This window comes from Scleropages formosus, chromosome 1 (genome assembly GCF_900964775.1).
Source record: "Scleropages formosus chromosome 1, fSclFor1.1, whole genome shotgun sequence".
Taxonomy (NCBI): domain Eukaryota; kingdom Metazoa; phylum Chordata; class Actinopteri; order Osteoglossiformes; family Osteoglossidae; genus Scleropages; species Scleropages formosus.
The window spans coordinates 2096979-2124808 of NC_041806.1; the positions used below are offsets into that span (position 1 = coordinate 2096979).

The 27830-nt window shown below is 48.9% G+C and overlaps 1 protein-coding gene across 4 annotated transcripts; it reads left to right on the top strand.

Moving 5' to 3' along the window:
* The first annotated feature begins 1947 nt into the window (after positions 1–1947).
* On the top strand, positions 1948–26746 carry LOC108930218 (zinc finger protein GLIS2-like). Of its 4 annotated transcripts, XM_018745370.2 has the most exons (8): positions 11834–11955; positions 12128–12182; positions 18393–18654; positions 19685–19818; positions 20971–21153; positions 21508–21641; positions 22774–22892; positions 23436–26746. In XM_018745370.2, exons 3-8 carry the CDS (start codon positions 18438–18440, stop codon positions 24134–24136), a joined length of 1488 nt encoding a protein of 495 aa, XP_018600886.2. In that variant the 5' UTR covers positions 11834–11955; positions 12128–12182; positions 18393–18437; the 3' UTR covers positions 24137–26746. The 4 variants fall into 4 exon arrangements, with proteins under 4 accessions (XP_018600885.2, XP_018600886.2, XP_018600887.2 ...); XM_018745369.2 differs by lacking the exons at positions 11834–11955; positions 12128–12182 and adding an exon at positions 1948–2686; XM_018745371.2 differs by lacking the exon at positions 12128–12182.
* Positions 26747–27830: the final 1084 nt, after the last annotated feature.

Here is a 27830-nt window from a genome sequence, read left to right on the forward strand (position 1 = left end):
CCTTTGATCCTTGAGCACATTAGAAAACAAGGATAAAAGCGCAGAATTCCACATTAACGCCTCCCCGTCATTTTACATTAGCGTGCAATTATGTTACACGTGGGGGGGGTTAACCAGGCAGAAAAGGAGCAGCAGCGTGACCGTAACTGAACCAAGAACACACCAGCGTGAGAGCGCAGCACAGTAATAAAAAATATCAGTATTTGATAGGGATGATATGGACCCTGGTGACCGTCAGGATGCAGCTTCAAGGCTACTACACTCATGAGCAAATATTTCACCTTCATTGCTACAGTGAAAAGTACTGTAAATGCTGTAAAAATAGGTCGAACGCTGCACGTCCCTTTAAAAAACAGCTTCAGCAAAGTGATAAATTAATAACAATATTATACTTATCTGATCATTCAGAAATCCACAGATCTCATGCTTATTCCAGCACTTATTGTTCCCACAGTTGTGCTGCTTTAAGATGTGCAGAGTAATAATATAAACAATAATTAAAGGTGTGTTTGCTTTGATGTGCAGTCATCTGTCCACCAGACACATATAATAACCAGGGCTTATTACCATGATATTCTTACTCAATGCATGGGCCATGGGCCCTATTGAAACTGCTTGATTTGTCAGTGACGGCAGAGAGTAAAATGAGGTGCAGAACACTGATTACTTTAAAGCTGCCCCCCCTTCCATCCCTGCCCATGTTGCCATGGTCACCTTATGCTGCAGACATCAGGTAAACAGAGTGGAACAAACAGCAAATACACACGTTGCTTTGCTCCACAGAACATTTGCTAACAAAATACCACTTTAAGCTGAGAACAGTGCATAGGGTTATTTTTCATAGTATCATCATGCTCTGGTTACCTCCCACAGTCCAAAGATGTGTGTTCAGGTTTGACTGGTGACTTTACATTGCGCTTTGCGTGTGTGTGTGTGTTTGTGTGTGTGGCTGCATGTGGAATGGACTGTGTCACCCCCTTTGGTGTACTCAGCCTTAGAGTAAACAGTGAGAATGAGCGACATTATTATTATTATTAGAATTATTATTATTATTATTAGTAGTAGTAGTATGTCTTTCTTAGGCACTTGCTTTAACGTGGGGACACTTTCTGCAGAGCCCTGAAGAATGGAGTGCGATTCCCTCCAGAGGCTCAGTATCTCACACAGGCGGGTAGAGGGTTCAAACAACTGGAGAACAGACAGACGTCACAGCTGTGTCTTTAGCGCCCTCTAGTGCGCAGTGCAAACGCGCCACTCCTGCTTTCCACTTTAATTTAAACGGGACGTTCACACATGTCCGACCCGAGCTGACCTGACCTGACCTGACCTGGTCCAAATCAGTGCTGGAGAGTGTAATGCAGTTTTAGCATCTCTACACAAAGATATGGTTCAATAATCTCCCGCTACCGCAGCTCCACATCATTCATTTATTTTTGGTAACTTCAAATACATTTTTATATTCTTTGAAGTTAATGCAATAAATCTTACGTACATTTTTTAAAAACTTTTACCTTTAGGAGGAAAGATGCAGATTACACTACCACCATGGTCCCCTCCTCGTAATACTACTACTACTAATGGTAATAATAGCTGTGTATTATTATTCAATAACAATTTTAACAACTTTTAAGCATCCTTGAGCTCCATGGCATGTGACATGTGTCACCAGATGTTCGGGTGCTCTGTGTGTTCAGTGCTTTCGGCGCGTGCTGTCAGGTCACCGGACGGCCGAGCGTGGTTAAGGCACTCGGGGGTGAGGAGTTAACAGACACTGTGGAAACAGAGCGACCTCCTCACTGCGCACAGCGGTCAGGCCCACAGAGAATGAGAGAAAGAGAAAAAGAGAAAGAGAGAGAGAGAGAGAGAGAGCAGACAGGCGGAGGGACGGCGCGCGGCCGATGGGCGGAGCGGCGGGCGCGCGCTGAGCTGGCAGGCTGCAGGCGAGCAGCGGAGAAGAGAGGAGAGGAGAGGAGACTGCACGAGCTGGCTGCGGCGCGCGGACACCGTCGCAGGGACAGCGCCGCACAGCCGCGCGCCTCCCCTCACGGTGGCGGGAAAGGGAGAAGGAGAAAAAGAGAGACACGACCGAGCGCGCGGAGACGCCAGAGCAGAAACGAGTCTGTTTTCCCACCACCTACGACAGCCTCCCTCTCTCCCGTGTGACTGTGTGTGTCAAGACCCCCTCGCCTCGGCTCGAGCACAGCGCGCGGACGGCCACCCGCAGAAAGGCGCTGCGCAGCCTCTTGACCCGCGAGAAGAAGGCGACAACTTTCGTTGGAAAAGCGTCTGTTATGTTATTTTTGTAATTTTATTTTATTTTGTCCTTGACAAGCCCGAGTGTTTGTACTCGCAGAGGTTGGGTTCCCTCGGGCGCACAGGAGGAGCGTGTTCGTGTTTCCACCTCGCGAGCTGACAGCTGAGTGTTCGATAACACGCAGCGCTTTGTTTTTTTTTTTCTTACCGCGTTGTTCGCCCATGTTTTTACCCGCTTCCTCGTCGCCGACACGATCCTGCTCTTCGCTGAATTGGCCACTGTTGTTGGATGAGCGCGCAGCGCGGCCGTCACGGTAACGCGCGGAGGAGGAGGAGGGGCGCGCGCGCCGCGCAGTGAGTGAGGCAGCGCGAGGAGGACACCCACCTACGCGCCGCGAGGAGGCACGAGCGAGAAGACGCGCTTTCCGCTGAGGTAAAAATACCGCCGTCGTGTGCACTCCATCCATCGCCGATACGGTCCCTGCGGTCGCGCAGCTGTACACAGAGAGAGAGTGTGTGTGTGTGTGTGTTGTCTGCGCGCGAAAAACACACACAGGGCCCCGTCCTCACTCACTGTCGCTGTTCCCGAGCGCGGGCACCGTGGCGTGGAGTGACCTTCCTCACGTCACGTCCATCGGAATAGCGGCGCTGCCCGACTCATGTGAGGGATCATGTTTTTTCAAATTTAAAAAAAAAAAAATTAACCTCATTGTTGCTCTTCTCTGAGGTGTTTACTGGAGCCACGTCTGTATCCTTAAACTTGGTAAAAAGTGAGTTAGGAACAAACTGAGTTACGAACACATGATTTCCTGTACTGTTTTTCTAAGCTGAGCACCTGAGTGTTTTTGAAGCATGAGTTTTTCCACATTTCCTTTTTTTTTCATTGCTCATGACACATATGATATTTGTTTATTTTCCACCCGTGTTTAGCCCAGGTGCCTGTGAGTGTGGGACCAGTGTAAACGCAGGGGTTGTTCAGCCGAGTGACTGTACGTACTGGAGGGGGTGGGGGGGTCCTCAGGGTCCAGGCCCTATTCCCGTACACCAGGCTGTGCCTGTGAACTCCCTCCGTCATCAGGCCCAGCGATGATGTGCGGCCGAGTGCTGCGGAAAGCGCGGTAAAGGCGGTCCACGCGCTCGTGGCATGTGGAGGAGGGACCGTGCAGGGCAGCAGTGCTGGATGGTGGGAGCGAATCGAGGGGCGACTGATGACCCGCGATGTGAGGCTAGGCGCTGCTCACCATCACCCAATGAAGATCTGATAACATTTTAGCCGACCCTCCTATTCAAGTTTCTCTATGTGACTGGTTTCTGCCAGGCCACTTACAGAGTCCCATAATTTGCAGTGATTTACTCATTTGTACAGCACGTTGGCACAGCAGGTAGCACCGGTGCCTCCCGCTCCTTCAGGCAGAGGTTTGGATCCCCCTCAGGGTGTGCTCAATTGGTGTTTTCCTTGTGTTCGCAACACAGCAATGCGCACAGAAGAAGCCAGTGACCCTCAACGATGGGTAATTGCCGTGAGTCGAGTTCCACTGAGTGGTACATACCCTAACAGCAGGGTAATCTTTACTGTATCTGTACCGTACAAGGTGGCAGCTGTAACCACAGTGCCCCCTACTGGTAAGAGAGGTAATGCTGCAGCCGGTGCCCTCGCCCCAGCTCTGGAGGCATGAAGCTGTCCCTGCTTCCTTGCAGCACTGCAGCACAGATGGAAATGAGGGACATCCGGGGTCAAACGGGATTGTGTGTTACGTTATTGCTTTGGTGTCTCGGTTGCCATTCTGTCAAGTGACTTAGAGCCCAGTGTTTTTTACACTTTTATCCACTTAGACATCTGGACAGTTTCTCAAGCCCCATGACTCCAGTGTCTCACTCAAAGTGGAGAGCCTGCAATGCATCTGTCATGATGTACCCCTGGCGCAGATGCGTCGGACCCAAGTGCGGAGCACAGGAAGCGAAGTCAAGCGGCGATCCAGTATACATGGTCAGGGAAACAGGCAAAAGGGTCACTGATCTGCGAACAGAATCCGAAGGGCAAATCCGAAAATCGTTGTCCAGGGAAACAGGCGAGAAGTCGTGGCAAACCAGGAATTCGTAACCGATGAGCAGGAGATTGGTAACAAGAAGTGCAAGTGAGAGGCAAGGCTGAAAAAGGCTCCACAATTGTGTTTGCTCCGCGCTTTCCTTTTATATGTTCATCCTCTGATGAACTGCAGGTGTGCCTCATTGCGCTGAGGTGGAGGGCGTGACAGTATTTTGGTAAAAGAGAAGTTTCTTTGCTGCTGTGCCCCCTGCTGTGCGGTGTCAGGAATGGCAGACTCTCTGGATATCGTCCTGTTTTCCCGTGTATAGTGTTAGTCCTGTTGTGTGTATCTGTGTGATTCAGACACACTGCCAAGCTGCCCATTGATGCACTTTATTAATTCATAAGGTATGTTTCTCCAAAGCTACTTACAATGATTTACCCACTTATACAGCAAGCTCATTTTTACTGCATCAATTAAGCACCTTGATCAAGGGTGCTACAGCAGGAGTGTGATTTGAGCCTGGGTCCTTTGAGTCCAAGGGTGGTTAGTGGCTCTAAACATTTGTGCACAATCAGTTGTACATTAAAATTTGTGTTGGAGGTCCGTCGCTGCAGTTTGTCGTGTTGCGGGTAAGTTTATTGTTGCTACCGCTTTTCACTGACATGCATTCTTGTCGTGTAGGTGTGCGGATAGACAGAAGCGCTCGGAAGGTGATCAGGATTAGTCTATCCTAAGTTTTGTGCACCTGCTCGTGCGATGAACGTCGGTGCATAAATTGGAAAGAAACAAACTAGGTTTACTTAAGAATCACATGTCTGCAACTATGTCTCTCTTTCTCCTAATGTAATACACAAATTGTATTTTCTCTGAGATGTACGTTGCTTTGGAGAAAAGTGTCTGCTATATGAATAAATGTAATGTAAATGTAAACACTGTGTGTCCCCGCTTGATTTGGGTTGTATCATTATTTATTAGGAACAGTTTCCCGCCACAGTGTTTGTTTTCACGTTGTTTCTCTGACAAATAACCCGTTACCATTGCTTTTGAGGGATGATGTGCGTGGTGTAATAAATTTAAAAAAAAAAAAAAAAGAAAAAAAAATTAAAACTGCCACCCAGTGTCTCCCTGGCTAGTGTCTCCACTTCTCCTGGGAAGGGAAAGGAAAGGGCTCCCTGCACTACTCTCACAACAGCAGGTCAGTGTTGGGGTCTCAGGCGGGTGGTTATTGGTTGTTGACATCGTAACCCTGGGGTCTACGATACACATGGCTATGACGTCAGTCTCTGGAAGGTCCAGATCATGCAGTGCTGCTTGAAAGTATGTGAACCCTATAGCGATGCTAATTATTCTTGTATGAAATATTGAAGAAAAAAATCTTAAAAGTTGAAATAAACATAATCATTTCTATGTATTTCTATCTAATCAGTTCTATGATTTACAAACCTGATTTGACTTTCTTACTTGGTTTAACCAATGCAACTTGGGCTTCACTTATTTTTACACCTGCACTACTTGCTTGTTTCTACTTCACACACGATTTCCTCTAAGCAACATATGGAATTGGGCATTACATACCAGTGGGTCACATGAGAAACAGTGATTCTCATAAAATAACCATTTCATGGTAAAACTGAGGAACACAAGGGGTTCAAATACTTTCGAGCAGCACTGTACAATTTAAGCTACAAAAATTTAAAGCACATTCACTAGTTCATTTTCTGCAAAAAGTACGATGTGAAACAACGGATCTACATCGACGACCCCTCTTATGAACACAGCTGGGAATGAAAGTTTGTAATTTTTGTTCATAGCTCCAAAGTTGCTTTCACTTCTAAGTCACAGATAATAAAAGGTAATTCCAGAGTCACTCACTGGGTAGTTTCTGCAAAAATATAGGAATGTTTGAAGAAAATGCGCTTTAAACACACAAACCGATAAATGTTTCTGTCTTTGAAAATTGATACTCTGCTATTTGTGCTGTGAGGAACCAGCATACGTAGTTTTTCGGACAGCTCGTGTTTGCGGCAGGGACCCGACCGACCGCACTCTGTTTACGTTTGTCTGCAACTGGGGTGCAGCTCAAAGAGGCGATTGGAGACATCGCCCAGGTGCGCAGGTGTCCTCACATGGCACTGTCCTCAGGTGACCTGCCGACGACGCCTTTCTGTCGGAATTCCAAAACGGGATGGAGGGAATAAAAGGGTTGGCTGATGGGATTTGCAGGCATGTCTGTAAATCTTGTTTAGTGGGAGAGAGGGGTGTGTGTGTGTGTGTGTGTGTGTGTGTGGGCGTCAGGAGGATGGGAAAGTGCCCTGAGAGAGGGATTGTCTCACAGAAGCTCTTCAAGGGGATCAGTAGTGTAAGAACTGCAGCTTATGAGGGGAAACCCATTCACCTCCTTTTAGTCACACACACACACACACACACACACACACAGAGAGCAGTGTTTGGTGTCACGTTGGATACAGTGGATGTGTTCCAGCTGCTGGTCTCTTGCTTCATATCAAGCAAATTGCAGGTTAAACAGAAGTGCAGTCAAAGTATGAAATGGTTTATTAACCATGTTTGTACAATTATAACTAAAATAAGAGTGGTATAGAACTACTGCTTGTTACTATGCGGTTTGGCTTGTTGCTCCCAGCAGCTCTACTACAGGCTAGAGTTGTCACTTTCTCCTTACTGTGTTTGTACCCAGGAGCTGAAGCCTCAGAGTGGTTTTTGAAGGCAATATTTTACAGGTCTGGAGGCTGTCTCGTTGCGAGACAGCGCAGTGCTGCAGTTAAATTTCAGAAATACTACTGCCTGTAACTTTTTGCCACTAATGTTGAGCTGCCTCACACTGTATCGTTTCGTTCCGGCATTTGGGGCCCAGCTCTTTGACGCACGGTATGCTGCACTGTGGCTTGGAGATGTTGGATAACGAGGAACGTCGGACGACTCGTGCTGTACCTTCTTGTGTCCCTTCTGGCCAGATCACGGTTTTTCAGTTGGATTTTGGCAGAAGAAGCTCAGATAAAGCACCTTTATCTAGGGTTTCGTTCCCCTTCTGGGACTGGTACTGAAACTCGCTGTGGGTTTCTCGGGGCACCTGCTGTGGGTGTGAACAAGAAACACTTCAGTCGCAAGAGGCCTCCGTGGTCACAGGAGCAGACCCTCAACCGCAAATTCACAGGTTTGGAACCCCTGGAGAGTTCATAGCGGGAGGCATCTCCAGCACAGCTTGGGTTCTGTTTGTCTCACTACAGGAGAATCCGAGTGAAACTAGTAGGTCTAGGCGTGGCGAGGTGGCACAGTGGGTAGCGCCAGCACCCTGTAGCTCCTGGGCTCTGGGTTCAAATCTGGCTCAGTCACTGTGGAGTTTCCATGGCTTTTCTTTCATAGTACAAAGACTAATTTGCCCATGTTGCGTGTGTGTGTGAATAAATCACTGTGATAGGCATATGATGGACTTTCAAGTCCAGGATGTACCCTGCCTCCTGCCCTATGTTTACAAGATAGGCTCTAGACCACCATGACCCTCCACTGGGCAAGTGTTTACTCATGATGCAGAGGACCTGTGTATCTGTACGAGTTTGTTTGTGTGCACGTGTGTGTGCACGCAGCTCTGACTGTAGCGGGGCTGCGTATCTGCGTGTGCACGTGTGTGAGAGCGTGCAGCTCCGTGAGTCCAGTGTGCCTGGCCAGCCTGGCGCCCCTCCTTCGCCGGCCGAAACTGCGCATTCTTCTTCAGTTAAACTGTAACCACGGTAACCGCTAATCACATCCCTGGCTGTGCTGCTTCCTCCCAGCTCTTCTCCTTCACGTCCTGTCTGAACTTCGTGGCCCCGGCCGCGCCTGCGCCCACGGTAGGGGACGCCCTGGCTGCCCCCCCGCACGGAACAGCCGCTTCCCAAGACCCTGCTAATGGAGTTAGTGGCTCCACTGGGATTCGTGTTGTTGGTGCTGGAGCTGTTAGCTCTATTAGCTTGGCGTGAGTCGAACTGGGCTCAGGCCAGTCACCTGGGCCTCGTGTGACTGCATGTTGGGATGGCTGGATGGTCCAATGCATGACAGTATTATTTTTCATATATTTTACAGTATATAATAGATCCAGAATTATGGAGTAAATCTGAAAAAAAAAAAAAAAAACTGGCAAAATGGAAGAGAAATTGTTAAAAACACTTTCAGTATTTGAAGTGATTTGCAAGTGAAAGCAGTAACAGCACAAAGTAAACTCAGCTGAACAAAATACATAAGAGTAATGCACTAAACAAAAGAATTGTTGTGTTAAGTGCAGAATTAGTCAGGAACCCTCACATGCGCTGCGCTAGATGCTTTGCAGCGTCAACGATTTCTGGCCTGTCAGAATGATTACAAGAAGTTATTTGTGATACGCTAAAATGAGCAGTCAGTCACATGGCAGGACCCCCCCCCCCCCCATCCCTGCTGTTAGTCCAATCACGCAAATCTTGGCTCGAAGGGCCGCTGGCCCGGGTGCGCAGTCGTGGCGCTCAAGGGGTTACGGCACCCCACAGCTGGCTCGTGTTATTATTTACTTGCCTGGCCCACACCCTGGGCCTCTTGTGTGCGCACACTGCTCTGGAAATGAGTCCGCACCGAAGAATGCCTGAGCGCGGCCGCCTGTGCAAGCATTGCTTTGCCTTTGCGTTTGTTTGTCTTTCCGTGCATGCGTGTGTGTGTGTGTGCGAGACAGATTTGGAAAAGTAAGGGAGAAGAATAGATGAGACCTTCTAAAGAAGTGTTTCTCAGTCCAGGCTGGATGGACAGATCAGTGGGTCACGAGGAGCTCTGTGTGTGTGTGTGTGTGGACCACACACCATACAGACTTCTAGTGTGTATGTGTGGAGGTTGGGGGTATTTCCAAGCGGCACATGGGCACAGAAGGGCAGCATCGCCCTGAATTCCTCAAGCAGGGGCCCCTCCCCCCGTGTCCCGCGGTAACGGGCTGCTCACGCCACCGTCTGCCATCACGTCAGCTAATTGCTCTCTGCTGTTTTGCCCTCTTCCTGTTGTTTTTTTTTGTGTTTCTCCCCACTCCACCCTGAGTGGGCGCCAGTCTTCTCAGAGCACACTCCCCCATTCCTCCCACCCCCCCAGGACAGGAGTCTGGCTGATGTCGGTGCACATCTGGACCGACTTTCTCCTGCTGCAGGGGGGGCGGGGCGGGTACACAGACCTTGACTGCCCCCGGCCTCCTAGGTCCCCCAGGGACTGAATCGTGCGGAGACGGCTCTTCCCTGATGCCAGTGCTGAAAACGCTGTTGATGAACGTTTTATGAGAGTGGGGTCCAGGTGTTCCGGATGAACAGGTCGGCCCGGTGGCAGGAAGCTGCCGCAGGGGGCCCAGTGAGCTGAGATGCAACAACCTGATGCTGTTCACCAGCCCCCCCCCCCCCCCCCTCCCCCAGACCCACAGGGTGGATTGTTTTCACATATCAGGGAAGCGGAGGCGTTCAAGCTGAGAGAGATCAAAATGCAGATAGTGTTGCCTGCGCAGCATTCACCTGCAGATCACACTATATATACTGTATACATATATTATACATACACACACACACACATATATATAATATTGAGAGTATGGTGTACATATACAGTATGATCATCCACATATAGTTTTCAAATTTATGAGGCTAAGTCTAAAAGTATCTGCAATAATGCTTTCATTTTTCCCTCATTAACATTATTATGGCTGCTTTTTTACTTATTTTCAGTAATTGTTGCAAAAAAAATTGGGAAAAACACGGGCAAAATGAAACATGTTGTTGAAAAAAGATAAAGCGCTTCAAATATTGATGTAGTCATTTACATAAAACTTTTAATAATAATGTGAAGTGTTGCATTATTACTGTAGATATACTGTGCATACCCAGCGCAGTAAACTTCCTGTAGTTGAACCTGTCACGTTAGATCTTGCTGTTGATTTTTCCAGCAGCATTTGGTCATGTGCATCTGCTGCTGATCTTTACCAGGACTGAAGGTCTGGTTTCAGTGCCTGTTTTATCTGCCACTGCTGCGAATGTGCTTTTACTTGAAGATGTTGATATTTTAACATTTGCTCAATCAGCAGATGCTTTTCTCCAAACTGACGTACGACTCGGAGCAAACAAAAGTGCATCACCCACAAAGAGCTTAAGACGTAGGATTATCGACGCACAGCTTGTTTGTCTGATAACCACCGTGTTGCAGGATCACATCCCTCTAGCAGCTCCTGTAGAAGTGACATTAGAATAGCAAATGCATCCCTGATCGTAGCACATGGTGTTGGACTCATTTATGGAGCTCAGCTTGGAGGGATTCAACAGCTCTGAGGGGCCGAGGGAGCTCATTAGAAGCTGTGAATTTAAGGACTTTCAGTTTCGGATCCCTTGTTATGGGAGGAGCACAGCACTCTCGCTGCGATGTAGGGAGTGATCAAGTGCTATAGGTTCTGTGGTGCAGATTCGTTGTTGGACTAGTAGCTGTAACCAGAGTGTTGAACTTAATGCTTCAGGAAACCAGTGGAGAGGCGAGAAGAGGGGATGCGGTCATCTAGATGTGCATACATTCTTATTATTATACGCCTTAAGTTCTCAGTCTTCCCCTTTGGATCTGCTGTACGTCACTCTCTCCACGTGTGATGTCTGTGTGTGTTGTGCTCTCTGTTTGTTGTCTGCGTATGGACCCTGCACTTACACACTTGGTGCTCGTGTCCAGAGTGTAAATGCCAGGAAGCTGCTGAAAAGATACCAAAAGTGGGCTGAAGTGTGAGTTCGCCACAGCTGCCTTGGCCCTGCGTCTTCCGCCACATCTGGGCGGTCAGAGCTGCAGAAACATTTTTCCAGATCTGGGCGGCTGGGCACAGCGTTGCCAGTCAGCGCTCCCACACACCACCGTCACTTACGGCTCAGCTGGTGTTTGTCCCTGCGCCAGCGTTGTGACATAGCCCGTTGGTTATTTATTTTTTTGGCGGGAGGTCTCGTAGTGCTCCCCACCCAGAGCTCTCCGATATCGGCAAAACTTACGTTTGCTCACTCATTATTACCTCTTGATTTCCTCTAAAGCGAATTAGCGTCGTTACTTACACCGATTTACCAACCTATACTGCTGGGTAGTTCTGAGGGTACCAACTCAGGGTAAGTACAGGGATTAAGGGTGTCAAAGCCGGATTTTAACCCTGTTCCTTGTAGTCCGAAGGCGGTAACCCTAATCGCTACGCCATCTTCTGCCCCGAAAGACATCTCCTTTCATGCACCCTGTTTTTTCGCGCTCATCCTCTGCTGCTCCCAGTCGATTCTCAAGCGCAAAGTGGTTAAGGTTACAGTGGACAGAGCGCGAGCCAGTCCTGGCTCTGCCGCGAAGAGCTGAGCGCGGTTGGAGGAGCGTTGCAGCGCCGAGACGCGAGGAGCCCGACGATTGCAATCGTGAGGTTGTGGATTGCATCACCGCCCGCAAAGGGGTCGCGTCCAAGAAAGGAGGGAGGAAGGGAGAGAAGGGAGGGGGGTGGGGAGAGGAGCATTGCTCACATCTGTCGGCTGCGCTTCGCCGTCTGGAACTGATGTGCGGGGAGAGCGAGACAAAAGAGGGTGCGCTGTGTCTCCGCGTCCGTGCCGTGCTGCTGCCTTCGCGCTCGTCGGCTGTCGGCGACACCAGGCCACGGGGTTATTTATATTATCCCTGGTGAGGAAGGAAGGTCAGTTGGGTTCACGTCCATTAGGGGGGATGGGTGGCAACGCCGCTGCCATCCTGTCACGGACCCCGATGGCGGTGACATTTGTAAACTTCCGGCTTCTGCACTTTTATTTATTTATGTTCCCCCAGTATGGTGTTCAGCTGAGTGTCTCTCTTGTTTTTTTCCTGTTAAGGTTTCCTTCATATGGCTCTGAACAGAACTGCAGCTCTTCACGAAACTCTTGTCCTGTGAGGTTCAGTTTGTATTTCTTTATCTTTTAACAAGGGAAATCAAAAAATAAGGGCAACCGGTCGCCGTAAATGTCTACATTTATTTTCTCTAAAGTGAGCACTTCAGGGTAAAAATAAAACTGCACTGACAACAGGTGATGAGGTTTAGACACAGATACAAGGTCATTGACACACAGCTTGTGTGTCTCACACCGCCTTATTGCTGGTTCACATCCCTCCAGTAGTTTCTACAGAAGTGACATTCAAATAGCAAATACATACATAATCAAGCAAATGGTGCTTAAGACTCATTTATGGAGCTGTCAGGAGATCAGGAGAGCAATGGCACTGCATGAGATGGTTTGAGATCTTTATTGAATGCTGGGAGGGATTAAGCAGCTCTGAGTGACAAAGGGAGTCGTTCCACTACAATGGAGCCAAAAACCTACAAGCTTTTGATTTTGGACTCCTTGTGAGCACAAAGCGGCCAGAACCCGAGGAGCTCAGAGTTCTCGCTGTGGCGTAGGGAGTGATAAGGTCCTGTAGGTATTGTGGTACAGATCCTTCTCTAATTGACCTTGCCTGGAAGCTGGAAAATTAAGCCATGCCGACTTGTGTAATGTTGGAGATGCCCCCCAGCGAAAGGCTCACGGTCCTCCGTGGTTCTGAGGAGGGGTTTCCCTCACTGAGGTGACCGAGAGATGCTGAGCAGATATCGAACCCTGTCCCACTGAGGTGTGCGTTGACCTTCAGGGCTCAGAAAGAGGCGTTACACATCTACGGTAACTGGACGAGCAGGCAGATGGATGAATGGATGGACAGACGGACTGGCGTATTTGTGCTTCCGCCTTCCAACTTGCTGCTGCTCGTCACGCAGTGGGCCTTGACTACACATTTAATGTTTAACGTGTTTTAATGTTTAACAGTAGAAGCAGGTTTCCTGTGCTGTGTGGTCGAGGATGGGATTTTGGACAAAACACTGGTGTTAAATGTGTCTACGTGTACAGAGATCCTCCAGAAAGCTCTGTCTGTGTGTGCTTAGTCTTGAGAGGACTGTGTCCATTGTCACTGTGGTAGAGTCCATCCATCTGGGTGCTGGACCACCACCTCCTCCTCCTCCTCCTCCTTTGTCCAGCTTTTCCAATCATCACTGTCTTTTCAAGAATCCAACCTTCTTGTGACGTGTCCGAAGTACGCAGACCCCAGTCTCATCATTGTGCTTCTACTTGGAGTTCTGGCTTAATTTGACCCAACATCCATTTGTTTGTTTTCTTGGCTGTCCATGGTGTCCTTAAACATCAGACAAATGACTCACCAGAGCGGTCATGACCAGGTTTTGGTGGTTAGCACTTCTTAGCCACTTTGTTAGCTTGGATCAAAGCAAAATGAAGAGAACGGTATCCAGTAGTCTTTCGTGGCGAGCAGCTCATGGTCACATGGTCATTTGCTGAATGCAGTTTGGGGGAATCTTCTCGATTTTGGGTCTGCGAGCAGCGGTGACCGTTTACAGTCCGCTGTAAACCTGGACCGTAAGTGTTCGAAGTCAGAACTGCTCGTTGCTGAAGAGCCTCCATCTGAGCCCCATCCCTCACCTTCCTGTGGGCACATCCTGGGTGATGTTCTCTTGATAACACGGTAAACAAGTTCAAGGTACTGCTCAGCAAGGCCTTGACAGGGCTTAGCGGTTAGAGCTGTGAGCTTGCAGTCAAAGGTCCTGGGTTTGAATCCCCCCTCCTGCTGGACTGTGCTGGGTCAAGGTGCTCACCCTCAACTTACCTTCTGTATTATGTGTCTTCCATGATTGACAGCTACCGGTTGGAGTCGGGAGGACGTGGCTGTTGTGCAGATGGGCTCTTGTTTTAACGTTCGCTTTGTGGTTTGTTGTACTTGTAGTCCAGCTGAAGGGCTGCTCTTTATCTTCTGCTTATTTCTTTAGTCATATTGTTGTTCATTTAAATGAGCTTGTCAAAATATACACATTTTCCACTGTTTCAATAACGTTGGTGGTAAGGTGTATAGTGTCATGTCTACACGGCTCGTTGCTCATCCGTTTGGTTCCTCGGGGTTGTACCGTCATCCGAATCTTTCCAAATGTTGGCTAATAAAATTTACAAAGATTGGGTAAAACTTGCCTCGCTGTATAAACGGGTAAATCGGTGTAAGCAGCATAGTGCACACAAACTTAACGTGGTAAGTGAGCCTGGAGAAGAGGGCGGTAAACGAGTAAGTGTAAATACAACTGTCCCACCGTATCCTGCAACAGGTGTGTCCACCTCAAGGGCTCTGGGCCGCCCCCGTCCCGCTCTTACGGTGACCATCGGTCGTCCCCCCCCACCCCGCCGCCTCACTGTGCCTACAGGCTGAAGAAACGGGCCTTTGTCCTCGCTTTGTGCGTTTTTCTGTTGCGTAACTCCTTATAAGGGTGCTTTTCGCTGTGAAAGGAGCAGGGTGAGGGGCATCGAAGGGGGGCGACAGAGGGAGAAGAGGGTGGGACAGGAAGAGGGGGACGGTGGATGCGGGAGCCTCGGTCGCCACAGACAAGACCGAAGTCGACGCGAGGAAGCCTGCGCGGTTATGGCAGGGCTGGGGAGAGCTGGCACCGCGCTCAGACGTGATGACGACCGGAGGGAGTGAGAAAGCCACAGAGAGAAGGGAGAGGGAGGGGGCCTGCTGGGAGAGAGAGAGAGAGAGTGAGCAGGCGAGTGAGGGGCCGGGCCGGGGAGCTGTGGAAATTGAGGTTTCCTGTCTGAGAAGTCGACTCGCCGTGCCGGGGAGCAGCAGCAGCAGCGGCAGCAGCGGGGCGGGGGCGGGGGAACGGGAAAGAATCTCCCTGCCGAGGGAACGTTTCCTATGCGCTGGGTGTGTGTGTGTGTGGAGAGGGCGGGGGGCTGTGGTTTGGGTACATGAGGCAGAGGGGGCCGTCACAGCAGCCGGGGTGGGGATTAGTCACAGGCTCGGCTTCTTGCCCGAAGCGAGGTCAGCGGAGGCGAGAGCAGCGCAGCGGGGGCTCGGCTGAGGAAGCTCGGGGGGGTGGGGGAGGGGAGGGACAGCCTTGTTTCAAGAGTCTCTTGCTGGTGACAGGGAGGGCGGCGGCCCCCGTGCGGATGTCGCATTACCCTCCACGATGTTGCTTACCTCGCTCAGATGGGGGTATCAGAGGACGGGAAGTGATGACTCTTTTGGGAAGAGAAAATACAGGGTGTGGGTTCTCTTACAGCACCATCCCTCCCCTGGTCCCTGCCGCTCCCCGCCGCCCCCCCATCTCTACCAGAGCACTCCGGTCTGCGTTTGGGACGAGGGACACAAGTGGTCCAATGTCAAGTTAAGGGAGGCTCCTGTGTCTTCGCATCTGGGAGAGAAGATTTTGGACGGACTTGTCCGCTCTGACCACCATCATTCAAGCCCCAGTTGACCGCGACTGGAGCGTGGGCAGAGCTACGCTGGTCAACAGAGACCAAATATAGAGTCCTTCCGGAAGGTTCTGTCCTCCACTCGTGTCCTTAGTGTTAAAAGGGACACGTCCACTGTCACTATAGTTGAGTGTGTCCATCTTGTCGTTGCTCGTCTTCTTCTTCCTCCAACTTTTGCAGTCATCACCATCAAGAAAATCTAGTCTCATTGAGCTTCCAGTGAGCGTCCTGGCCTGATTTGATCCAACTTCCATCTACTTGTTTTCCTTGCTCTCCATGGTGTCCTCATCCTCCAGCACAGTTAAATGTATGTCCGTTGACATATCTCATGGCGATTCCACTTCCACTCATTTATGCACTATAGCTTGGTAATTTTACAGTATCAATTTGGGCTAAGTACTTTGATCAAAGGTACTACAGCAGGAGGTAGGATTCCAACCCAAGTCCTTCGAGTCCAAAGATGGTAGCTCTAACTGCTGTGCCACCTGCTGCCCCCCTTCCTCCTCTCCTGTTTCTTCAGCATCCAGCGTTCCCACCAACGGAGTGGTATAGTAAAAGCCAGCGATTGATCACTTCTGGTCTTGGTTCTCATGGACGTGTCGGCATCTGAGGACCTTCTCCAGGCCTTCTTGGTCTCCAGCCCTTTGTGGCGCACATTTAATTGTGATTCCTCAGATATCATGCTGCTCCTCTGTGGAAGGTGTCTTCTGATATCCTACAGGAGGGTCTGGCAGTGCAAGGGGAAGTGGTGACTGTAGGAGAACTTGGAGAGGGAACAGCCTTCATCTGTGCAGAGCACGAAGCTGTCTGGAAGGGGTTGGGGGGGTGGTGGTCTGGAGAGGTGCCCGTGGGCTGGAGGGAGAGCTTCCAGGAAGGGGCAGACAGAATGGAGGCTGTGGGAGGGGGGTGTCTGCGTTCCATCACAGAAGGGAGGTTCCTCGGCATTTGAGCCCAGAGTTAGGAGTGTGTGTGTGTGTGTGTGTGTGTGTGTGTGTGTGTGTGTGTGTAATTGTACTGCATAGTTTGAGAGGCTCAGTAGACCACAGATTTCCTCAGACTGCTCAGCTACTAAAAGCTTCTCCCAGTCTGTGACTGGTTTATGAGTTACGTACATTTGGATGATTTTTTAATTCTTTTTTGCAAATCATCTTGCGCATCAGTCCTTCTTACACCTTGAAGTTCAGAACTTTGCTCAAGAACGGAACAGTGGCGTCTCTCTTGGGACTGAGACAGGGACTGAAGGGTCCAGAGTCCCGGTTTTTAACCACTTTGCATCCAGTTTCCCTGCCAACGGTCCTCTTTGGTTACACAGCTTGTTATGCTTTGAAAGCTTTGCAGACTTCCATAAATGTGGCCTGGTGGCACATTTTAGGGTGGGACATACTGGTCCTGGTTTGAATATACACACTCGGCTCCATGGTTGATGAGGTGTTCCACCACAGGCACATCTGGCCAAGCCTTCAGCTTGAGGACATGGATTTCAGAATGGGGTGCAATAGTTAAGGGGTGGGCATGGAAATGAGGAGCGATTCTTAGCAGCTCTGGCCTGTTTCTACCTATGATTGTTCGCGTTTCGGGAGATGGAGCATGTGAGAAAGATCTCATGATGTTCGCTTGGTCCATGTTTCCATGGGACAGTGGCGGGCAACCCGCAGTACTGCTGTGCGACGACCGTACTGCAGACGACGCACTCCACTTCATTACGGCATTTTCTAGTTTTTCGCTAGTCTTTCCGTGAGCTGAAATGCATCTGTATGTTCAGTATTACCAGGGTTGATATAATAATTAATGGCAAATACAGGCAAAATTGTAATATATTAGCTTTGTCATCCCTGTTTTTCAGACTTGGATAAATGTGTGGCAAAAGTTGTTTTCTGTCAAATTCAGATGTTGTGTGTGTGTATATATGTGACTTTGAATGTTATGAGACTTTTGAAATAATTTTGTTCAGCAAAACATTTTTTGAAGTAATAGTGTAAACTCTGTAACCAGTAAAACCTAAAGCTTCACTTGGTCTGTTTATAGACTTTCTATGCATATAATATCTTTTTATAGCCTTAGTGTTTTGTCTAGGATCTTTACCATGACTCACGGTGCAGGTAGTCTACTTTTGGAGTCTCTCTGTGCTCATGCCATCACGCTAAAAGTAAAGAGCATTGCAGGTTTGCCAGGAAATGGCTGATAATACTGAAATGCACCTCATCGTAACTAGCTGTTTACCCCCTCTCACCCGAACAGTAAAGTTGTTACCTGCTTCAGTCAGAGCGGCTGATTGTTCACCTGGACTGATGTACGGAAAGTGCTCGTGACTCCGGAACCATTGTTTGTCTTATACATGTACTCTGGTTTCTTGATTTACAAGCACAATTAGGAACGTCGTAATGCATTTTTACGTAATGTTTTGTTCAGTTACATTCGAACTGAAACAGATTTAAATTATCTTAAAGGTATGTTTTCGCAACTTCTTGCTTGATGGTGACCGTGCAGCGTTCCTCATCTGTTTATTAGCACCGACGCTCAACAAACATTAAGTGTAAACACAGTGGAAGTCAGTCGAATTAAGGCGGTTGCTCTCTGCTCTTCTGTTTGGGTGCACTTCACTGCCATCTGTTGGCTGGGAGGGTAAACGCCGGTTGTGTTTGGTACCTAAAGGTGAACACTCAGGAAAATGGACAAGTAGCAATAATATCACAACTTGTGTATCTCTGGTTAATTATCTTGTGTGTTACGGTCATATTTGACCGTTTACAGGATTATCAAATTGTTTTCCCTCTCACTGGCTGTGCCTCTGACTCCTTTCCTCTGATTCCTTCTGCAGGAAGGCGGCATCCGGACCTCCTCACCTTGGCCTTCGGCTGTAGCCATGCTGTCTGTTGACGAGCCGCTGGACCTCAAGCTTCCCCACAGGCGGGACTGCAGGCGGGACAGGGACGAGAGGACGCCACCTGTTCACACCCCTTCCATCTTTGCCCCGCTGCATGGCTCCCGCACATGGAGATTCCGCAGGGCAGATGACGCAACAACAGTCGTAGAACCCACGTCCCCGACGTCCCCGACGTCCCCAGCATCCCCACACTCAGGTCAGTCCCGGTTATTACGGCTGCTCTCTGAAGCGGTGGACATATAATACATTTATCAAAGAGTGTCCTGATGGACGTTATAACAGTTGAGCCCCAGTGAAATCCCCAGTTGAATGAGTTCAACATTCCAGGTTTAAAAAATGTAAATACCAGTGGTATTATTACGGAATTAAACCTTCTAATACAAATACAACAGTTTCTACTCTGGATTCATCACGAAGGTTCAACAAGATTTTTATGAAGTTTTCTCTTCAGATACATTTGAAGATAAATTAAATGTTTCTTTTTGAAGGTATGTTTTCCAGTTTGTTAATTTGCTCTTAAATGCATTTTCTTCACTTAATCTGTTTTTCAAAATTTCTGTGTGTTGTGGAGAGAAGACAACTTGTATTTACCCTTTAATGTGATAGGTGGCAGTAAAGAGCACCACAACATGAAAGGAGTGTAGGACCAGCATAGTTGAGCTCACTTCCACATTGTCTACAGCTTGTGTTAGGTATTTCTGAGTGTTGGTGGTCAATAACCAGATGAGGAACATTACACATGTTTACGGGATGAATGGGTCAACAGTTGGCACTGAATAAGGGTTTGTGGAAGCAAAATGTTTTTATCTTCTGTTGTTCAAAGTTGTTTTAGCTTTAATGTGTGTTGCCTTTAAAAAGATATGAAAAGTCTTAAAGACTTCTTTTATACATTATGGCCATATCTAAGATTTTCACAAAACTTAACCAGCAAACCAGTCAAGGGAGGCCTGCATCATTAAGCTTTTATTAATTGCCATTTAGTTGTAAAAGTTACGTTGGAGTTACAAACATATCAATGTATGAACAGACTTCTGGTGCTGATTACGTCTGTAAGCTTATGAGCCGGTTTGTATATGTAATTAAAAAAAACAAAGTCATGTCAAATTACTTTTCCTACCTATCAGGATTAACCGTAACCTATTGAATGTGACATGATGCTGGTTATACAGAAGCTGTATTGTATGGTGCTCACCCCCTCGCCCTCCCCACCCACGCACACTCTCCAGGTGTTTCGGTGCTCCACCAGGAGAAGCCTGAACCGCAGACCCCTCCGGCCATCGACCTGAGCATGTCACCCTCGTCTCTACACGCTCCGTCCTCGCCGGAGCTGTCAAACGGGAGTGCCACAGCGTTCTCCAGGGTGAGTGAACGGAAGTGCTCGTGACGCTTTTGAGCCATGCATCATAGGTTCAAACCTGCTTTTTTTAAAGGCATTTTCTCATTTTATTTTATTTGTATTTATTGCATTTTGTACCTAAAATGCACCAGTAAGACTGGAATTGTGTGGTCAGTGGTATTTTCTATAACACTCTATGGATGTAAAAGTTGGACTTCAGAAAACAGGACAGGGCCAACGTGGTGCCAGAAAGAGACCATTAAGGACACCATGGATAGCAAGGAAAACAAACAGATGGATGTTGGGTGAAATGAAGCCAGGTCTTCATAGTTTGGACATGACATTGGGAAGATTGGATTCTCTGGAAAAGATGGTGGTGATGGGAAAGTTGGATGAAAAAAGGGGGAGGAGGAGCAGCAAGCAGATGTAGGGACTCGGTCTCAGTGATAATGGACACACACCTTTCGACGCTAAGGACACGCGGCATGTTGCGCAACACCGGTTCAGGGATTGACCAAGCATATAGGTGGGTTTGTGGAGTTCTTTTATTCAAAATATAAAATAAACATAAACCAAGAGCACAGGGCAGCATCTGCAACTGCTCCAGGTCTGAGCTCTGCAGCGCAAATGGTCTGGTCATCATCGAAGTAGCATCATTGCACTTGAACCTCATCAGCCGGTAGCCGCTGACCTCCTTCGCCCCACAGGACATGTGTAGAGGGAAGAAGTTTGTGGAGCAGTGCTGTGGATTCCAGGTGTCAACATTTACTTGACACCATTTAACTGAAGTCATGGTGATTTAAAAAAAAAATATTAAAAAAAATCAATATTCAAAATTTTAATGCTAATCAAGTATCCATGGAAGAAAGATGTCTCTCAGAGGTAATTGAAAGTGAACAGAAATGAAAATGCTTTATTTAAATATTATCATATTATTGCTAGGAAGGAACTCTTTTCCAGTTAAAACAAAATCAGTCAGTATTTTTCATAAAAATAACATTTTTATTCAGTATCTTCAGAGTGTGTTAAGAACAAAAAGCCCTCTTATCGTTAAACAAATCATGAGTTAATATTCCTCTTCCGTCTTTGATTTTCTCTTTGTTCCCAACATTTTTCCTCATATCCTTTCTATGGTTTATTCTTGCAGTTGTGCGTAATGTTCACTTTTGTTTGCAGGACTCCGCCCACATCCATTACCTGGAAGGTGCAGCTTCACCCCAGGCCTTCCAGTTCTTCCTTCCCATTGGGGCTGGCGGCGGGTTCCATCTGCCCTCCTCCATGTTCATTGGCCAACCCAAGGAGACGAGAGGCTCCCCCGAGCTCTCTTCAGACGAGCAGCTGGCCTGTCGCTGGGCGAAGGTGAGGATTGCGAAAATGAGCAGTTGGAAGATATGACTTATGGGTGAAAAATGTCCACTTTGCGTGAGGGTTGGGTGTCGGCAGCCTGGGGGCTTCAGTCGAGACCTTCTTCCTCCTGCACTTCCTCAACCGTTTACATTTACATTTACGTTTATTCATTTAGCAGACGCTTTTGTCCAAAGCGATGTACATCTCGGCAAAAGTACAATTTATGCATTACACTGAGAGGAGACATAGCTACAGACATGAAAGTCTCAAGCAAACCTAGTCTGTTCCCTACCACTTGCTGCACGGAGGTTCATCGTTCGACTGCGCTCTCCCCCCCCCCCCTCGCTCTCTCTCTCGCCCACCCAGTGCCACATGCTCTTTGACTCTTTGCAAGAGCTGGTGGACCATGTCAATGACTTTCACGTGAAGCCTGAGAAGAATTCTGGGTACTGCTGCCACTGGGAAGGGTGTGCTCGGAAAGGGCGGGGCTTCAATGCCAGGTGAGCTTCCCGTTTCGTGTAGCGAATGTTCCCATGTTGTACGTGTGCTTTGTGTGTGCGGTCATTGCATGGTTAACGTCAGGGTTAGGGAGCAACAGCTCTCCCAGTGACTACACTTCTCCAGAGGGATCAGAACAGCACAGCTGTGCGTAACAGTTTATAACTTCTCAATTCGTCACTTCTTTTTTTTTGGTTAACACCCTTTATTTAATAAATAGTTAAAACCACCATGCATAATCTAAAATCTGTATGCCAACATATAGCTACTTTAGTATAAATTTGTGAATTTGGAGAAATAATAGGCCCTTTGCACAACTACTTAAAAAAATATTACAAGAATATTACTGCCGGGAAGGGGGTGCGGTGGCGCAGTGGGTTGGACCGCAGTTCTGCTCTCCGGTGGGTCTGGGGTTCGAGTCCCGCTTGGGGTTCCTTGTGATGGACTGGCGTCCCGTCCTGGGTATGTCCCCTCCCCCTCCGGCCTTACGCCCTGTGTTGCCGGGTAGGCTCCGGTTCCCCGTGACCCCGTATGGGACAAGCGGTTCTGAAAATGTGTGTGTGTGTATTACTGCCGGATGCCATGGTGATGGTTGAAATAGAATATAGCGGAGCTCTCGCATCCTCGACTGTATTTACTACAGCGTTGAATTTAAATGTGAAATTGACACATGGTGTTTACAAACATTAATAAAATACTCTAAATAAATGGGGTCATAGTTACGGTCTAAACTGTAAGTGCTCTCCTCTGTATACTCTATTTCAGCATAAATCTGTTGAAGTGACACAACAAAAGACACATCAGAAGCACCAGAGTTGCAAAATGAATTAACAAACGTGAAAAGCCATAAAATAACGCGTAATAATTTCTTACCTTTGTCCACGATGTCGTATGACGCAGAACAATGTGTACCTCCCTTTGCCATATTGTTCACGTGTGGCAACAGGGCTTTAAGGTGTCACTTTGGCTCCAGTGTGTGTGTGTGTGTGTGTGTGTGTGTGTGTGTGTGTGAACGAGCCTCTGGGGCACATTTACTACATCCAAAGCTGGTTATGTAACAGGTGTGTACTCTAAGCTTAGGTGTGTACACAGCAAGCGCTCTGTTTTACGCTGGACTCCTCTCTTGTGTTGCAGGTATAAGATGCTCATCCACATCCGCACTCACACTAATGAGAAACCCCACCGCTGCCCCACCTGCGGCAAGAGCTTCTCTCGCCTGGAGAACCTGAAAATCCACAACCGCTCCCACACAGGTGACTGTCGCGTTACGGATTTTCAAAGTGCAAACGCGGAGTTGGCTTGGCTTAGAAAACCAGTTTTCAGTTTATAGCAAAGGGAACGCGACCCGTGTTCATCTCCGAAGCGAGTAGAGCAGTTTCTGCTAAGCGGTCAAGAGAATCCAAACAAAACAGGAGAGTAGGACCGCCTTTGTTCAATTCGCTTCAGCAGTGTTTATTGCTCCCGTTTGATGTCCCTGTGTATTAACAAGATGAGGAACATTGCGTGTTTATGGGTGGAATCAGTCAGCGGTCGTCACGGAATTGTAGACACGACGTGATTTTATTCTTAATGTAGTTTGAAGTATGTTTCCTTGTAGTTCTCCGCAAGCTTTGCGCAGAACCTAACCCGTAAACATACCAAGGGGCGTTTGTATTATTTATTTCTGAGCTCTTCTGATTGTGACTCGGTGGTAAAAGTGGCGTCGGCGTTGCACGCAAAACGAGTTGCAGACACTTCCCCTCATGGAGACAGGTGAAGCTGAAGTGCTTGTGTGTGTCCTGTTCGCTGTGCCCTAGGAGAGAAGCCGTACATCTGCCCGTACGAGGGCTGCAACAAGCGCTACTCGAACTCGAGCGACCGCTTCAAGCACACTCGCACGCACTACGTGGACAAGCCCTACTACTGCAAGATGGCGGGCTGCCTCAAGCGCTACACGGACCCCAGCTCGCTGCGCAAGCACATCAAAGCCCACGGGCACTTTGTGGCCCAGGAGAGCGTCCGGCACGACACCGTGGGCTCCCTGCTCAAGGCGGGGCGACTGGGCGCGGTGCGGGCCGGGGCCAAGGGGGCCGAGATCCCCTACGTGAGCGGGGCGCACATAATCATCCCGGGTGCGGCTGCCGCGCTCCTGCCGGCTCTTGGCGGCTCCTTGCCCCTCTCGCACCTGGGGCCCAGGCCACTGGACCTGAGCTCAGGACTGCCAGGGGCCCCCGTCTTCTCCCTTAGCGGTAACTCCCCTCTCCTGTCCCCGGCCTTCTCGGCGCTGGGCCTTCCTGTGGGGGCGGAGCTAGCCTTAAGGGGGCGGGGCCACAGCTACCCTGCCTGGGGGAACGCCAGGGAGGAGAGGAGCGAGGAAGAGGAGGAGGACGACGGGGACGGTTCGGACGCGCTCTCGGGGTCCGCGCTAAACCTCTCTGGGGGGCGGAGCCGTGACCCCCTGTCGTGGGTGGTCATCCCACCGGGTACAGTAGTGCTCCAGCCTGCCGTGGTCAACTGACGCGAGCAGCGGCGGCGTGGCAGAGGGCGCAGACGTACGTTCTCTGTCGTTCACGGTCCAGAAGCTGTGGGAACATTCCAGAAAGAACCAAAGATGGCGCGAGCGAGCTGGAGCCAACGCCCATACCTCTGTCATTCCCCTCATCGGCCAGATGTGAGAGCCCACGGGTAACGCGCTAACCGAGTGTGGGCCCCGCAGATGAAAACGAAGCGAACCAATTGTTAGCTGATTGTCCGACGCCTTCCAGCTTCGCTCGCCGCTCCTCTCGCCCTTTCGCTGCAGTTTACAGGAGTGGCGCTCTTGCATCGCAGTGCCCTTGTCCCACCTCCACTGTCACAGCGGATTCCTGTCCAAGGATCCATGCTCGGCGCCTGCTGCCCTTCTGCTTGGAGTATAGAAGAAACAAATGAGCAGGCAAAACAAAGAAACACACGGCATTTGTGCTTCACAAGGGATGATTACGTGGAAAACGGAGGGAGTCGCATGTTGACGCCCGCAGTGCGCGGCTCAGACGACGTGTTTCCAACCCCAGGAGGACACAGATTAGTAGCTTTCCTTAGCTCCCCTCCCCCGACGTTAATCGCCGCGCTCAGTTTGAGTAACCAGACAGGCGAAGGGCGGTGACAAGAGGCACTGCTTGACAGCGGTGCTTTAACTGTCCGACCGCTGTGTACCTGTTAGTGCCCCCTACTGGACGTCGGGCACGCTGCAGCCTGCCTCCCTGGCCAGGTTGACCTCGGAGCATCACCCCAGAGCATCGCCCCGGAGCATCGCCCCAGACCTCATCCGCTTGCGTCAAACGAGGGCTTTTTGACCCGCTTGTGTGAAACTCCCTCTCCGTTCTGGTTCCTGTAGCTGAGCGCCTGTCCGCTGCAGGCCTCTGTATCGTTTCAAGAATTTACTGTTAATTCCAGTATTAGCTGCAGTAGTGGAAAGATCAGCAAATGTTTGAATAATAAGTCTTCAGTTATAGAGCCGTGAATGACAGTAATAGTTTATTTTACTGTAATATAGTAACTGTTTAAAATTATGCTTTTAATTAGGTGACTAATGGATCATAGAGCACTTTTTACACATCACAGTAAAGACCAGTGCACATGCTACAGCACTTGGGTTCCTCCTCCAGCACGTTCGGGTCGCTTACGCTGGACCCCCGTGTCCCTGATTCAGTTAGCAGCCATAACGGAAAATAAACGTTCGAGTTGCAGGGGAAACCAGGACCCAAAGGGAGTCTTCGAGAAGCGGGACGAAAACCCGCTTTCAGTAAATGGTGACAAGTGGCTGCAGCTGCGCAAGACACACGGTCTCACTTCAGCTGCGTGTGTAAGACAGGACAGGACGGGGTGTAGCGCTTAAGAGTCTCTACTTGCCAAGGTGTAATGCTTACCAGGGTGTTACCAGTTCTTACTGGGTTCTAATACTTAATGGCTTCAATTACAAGTTTGTCTTTGTAACTAAAATCCCATTTAAATTGGCATGTGACCAAAAAGCTTTAAGAGTCTTGTGCCACTAAGCAGTTTCAGACAGCGTGTGTGTGTTTCTGTGCGAAAAACTCTTTCTTGTCCTTCTCTCACACGTTTCCAGTGATGTGCTGGGATATCGGCGTCCTGCTGGTGGCCGTGTCTCTTGTTTCCGGCGGGGGGCGCAAGTGTGTCAGTCTCCTCAGTTAGAGACACACCAGCAGGGGGCGCCGTGCCACCTGTCTGCTCTTGCCTTCTGTTTTTTGGGAGGACAGATGAGAGAAACGCTCCTGGACCCAGCAAACACACACTCACACAGTGTCCCCCCCCATATTCAGCGACGCTTTTTGAGATGCCGAAAGCAATTATAGTTATTAATCTTTTGTCCATGTTTGACGAGACATTTTGCAGTGTTGACATTGCTTTGTGTTCCTGTACGTACGCGACCGCTGCTCCTCTCGGGCAGGGTGGCTCCCGGGGCGAGACGGACCCCCCCCGGGGGCCACGTCCTTCACTATCAGATAAGCTCGCGAATAAACACGTTAACCCTTTGCGCACCTCCTAGAAACATGCAGCACTTTTCTGCACTGAGACAGACAGACAGGGTAAATGCGGTAAACTGCGCTATTTCCAGTGCTTCACCGGGAGGTGCACTTTAATTTTCTAAACAGAGAACCGGATGACTAATAAGCGTCCGTATGTCAATTTACGTACAGAAATCGGACATTTTTGTGGAAGGAAAACGTTAATACGCCTAAAATTTGAGTGCTTTAGCAGAGCGGAGCAGTGCGCAAAGGGTTAATGCTCGACTAAGGCCCGAAAAGGCCTGTACCTTGAGTTTTTCTTGTTCTTTTTGCACATTAATATATTTCAGTATCAGTATTTTAAATTGTTCTAAGTGCCTTCTATTATTGGTCAAAGTAGACGATATACGGTGTATGAAAAACGACTATATGAATCTACGAGTATTTTCTCAGCTGAAGCTGGATGTGTACAAGTGTAGAGCTGTAAACGTTGCCAGTTGGTACCACATGGTTCTGTGATCCTGTTCTAGAGGACGCTCATGATGTCGACCGTTTTGACGATAATGTCAGTTGTTTTAAAAAAAAAAAAAGAAACAAATTGGAGAATAAAACTGCATTTGATATATTCCGTGGTGATTGTTCCCTGTCGCTCTGTGTGTGTGTGTGTGTGTGTGTGTGCGCGCGCGCGCACTTGCAGATTTTACGGTTCCTCGTCGCTTGGTTGAAATGCCTCAGAGTGATCTTAAGTTGTCCCACACAACCCAGGACTTTTACATTTTATGTCTTTAGCACACACCTCTCCCCTAAGCCACAAACGATGCTCAGACACTGTTTTTACCCTGAAAGACCGGTTCCAACAGGGTGAATAATGTAAACTCATGTATTATTTATTAATGTAGCTCACGCTTTTCTCCACAGTGATTTACCGTGATTTCTATGGCTGAGCAATTTTTACTGCTTTGGTCCAGGGTAAGTACTACCTTGCTCAGGGGTACTACTGTACCCCTAATTGGTAATTACAGTGACCAGCCTATTTGTGGTTGCTTTTTCCTGCGTTATCTACCTGCCACACACACACACACACACACACACACACACACACACACACACACACACACACACACTCGCGCGCTCAGCCTGTCCTCTGCTTGCTGTTCAGTAAACACCAGAGCACCGATAGCTGTGAAGGGCTCTAAACCCCTCGGCTGTTTATCTCTCATCAGGCTGTAAATGTAAATCCCACGACCCCCGGCGTTCTGCCCCGCCCACCCTGCCCCGCCCCCTCTTGGCCTGGTTACCATATGGGGGTGTGTGAGAGTCACCCCACAGGTCTGCGATCTGCAACTTCCTCTTCTCGCATGGAGTTTGATTTACCATATGGCAGGACCACTTGTGGCCTGCGGTGCTTTATGACACTGTGTGTGTGTGTGTGTGTGTGTGTGTGTGTGTGTGTGCATGCGTGCCGCCCCCCCCCCCCCCGTGAACCATTTTCATGACCTCACTAGAGCAGTTAATAATTACAGTAAGTACACAAACAGCTGGTGGCTGGAAAGGCCTTGGGGACGAGGACACAAAAGGACGTTCAGCAGTGAACGACTGTGCTTTGAGCGACGAAACGAACTTTGGCTTTTACTGTATGTGAGGAGGAACATTTTGATATTTTTTTTAAACAAAAAGCGAGCTTGTGGAGCAGTGAGGAATGAAGGGTTT

What these genes read in the sequence shown, in the direction of transcription:
- LOC108930218 (XM_018745369.2), top strand. Translation starts at nt 18,438, where the DNA reads ATGCTGTCTGTTGACGAGCCGCTGGACCTCAAGCTTCCCCACAGGCGG. An exon ending in TGGCCTGTCGCTGGGCGAAG is followed by an intron (nt 21,154 to 21,507) that starts GTGAGGATTGCG and finishes TCGCCCACCCAG; the next exon opens with TGCCACATGCTCTTTGACTC. An exon ending in CCACAACCGCTCCCACACAG is followed by an intron (nt 22,893 to 23,435) that starts GTGACTGTCGCG and finishes GCTGTGCCCTAG; the next exon opens with GAGAGAAGCCGTACATCTGC.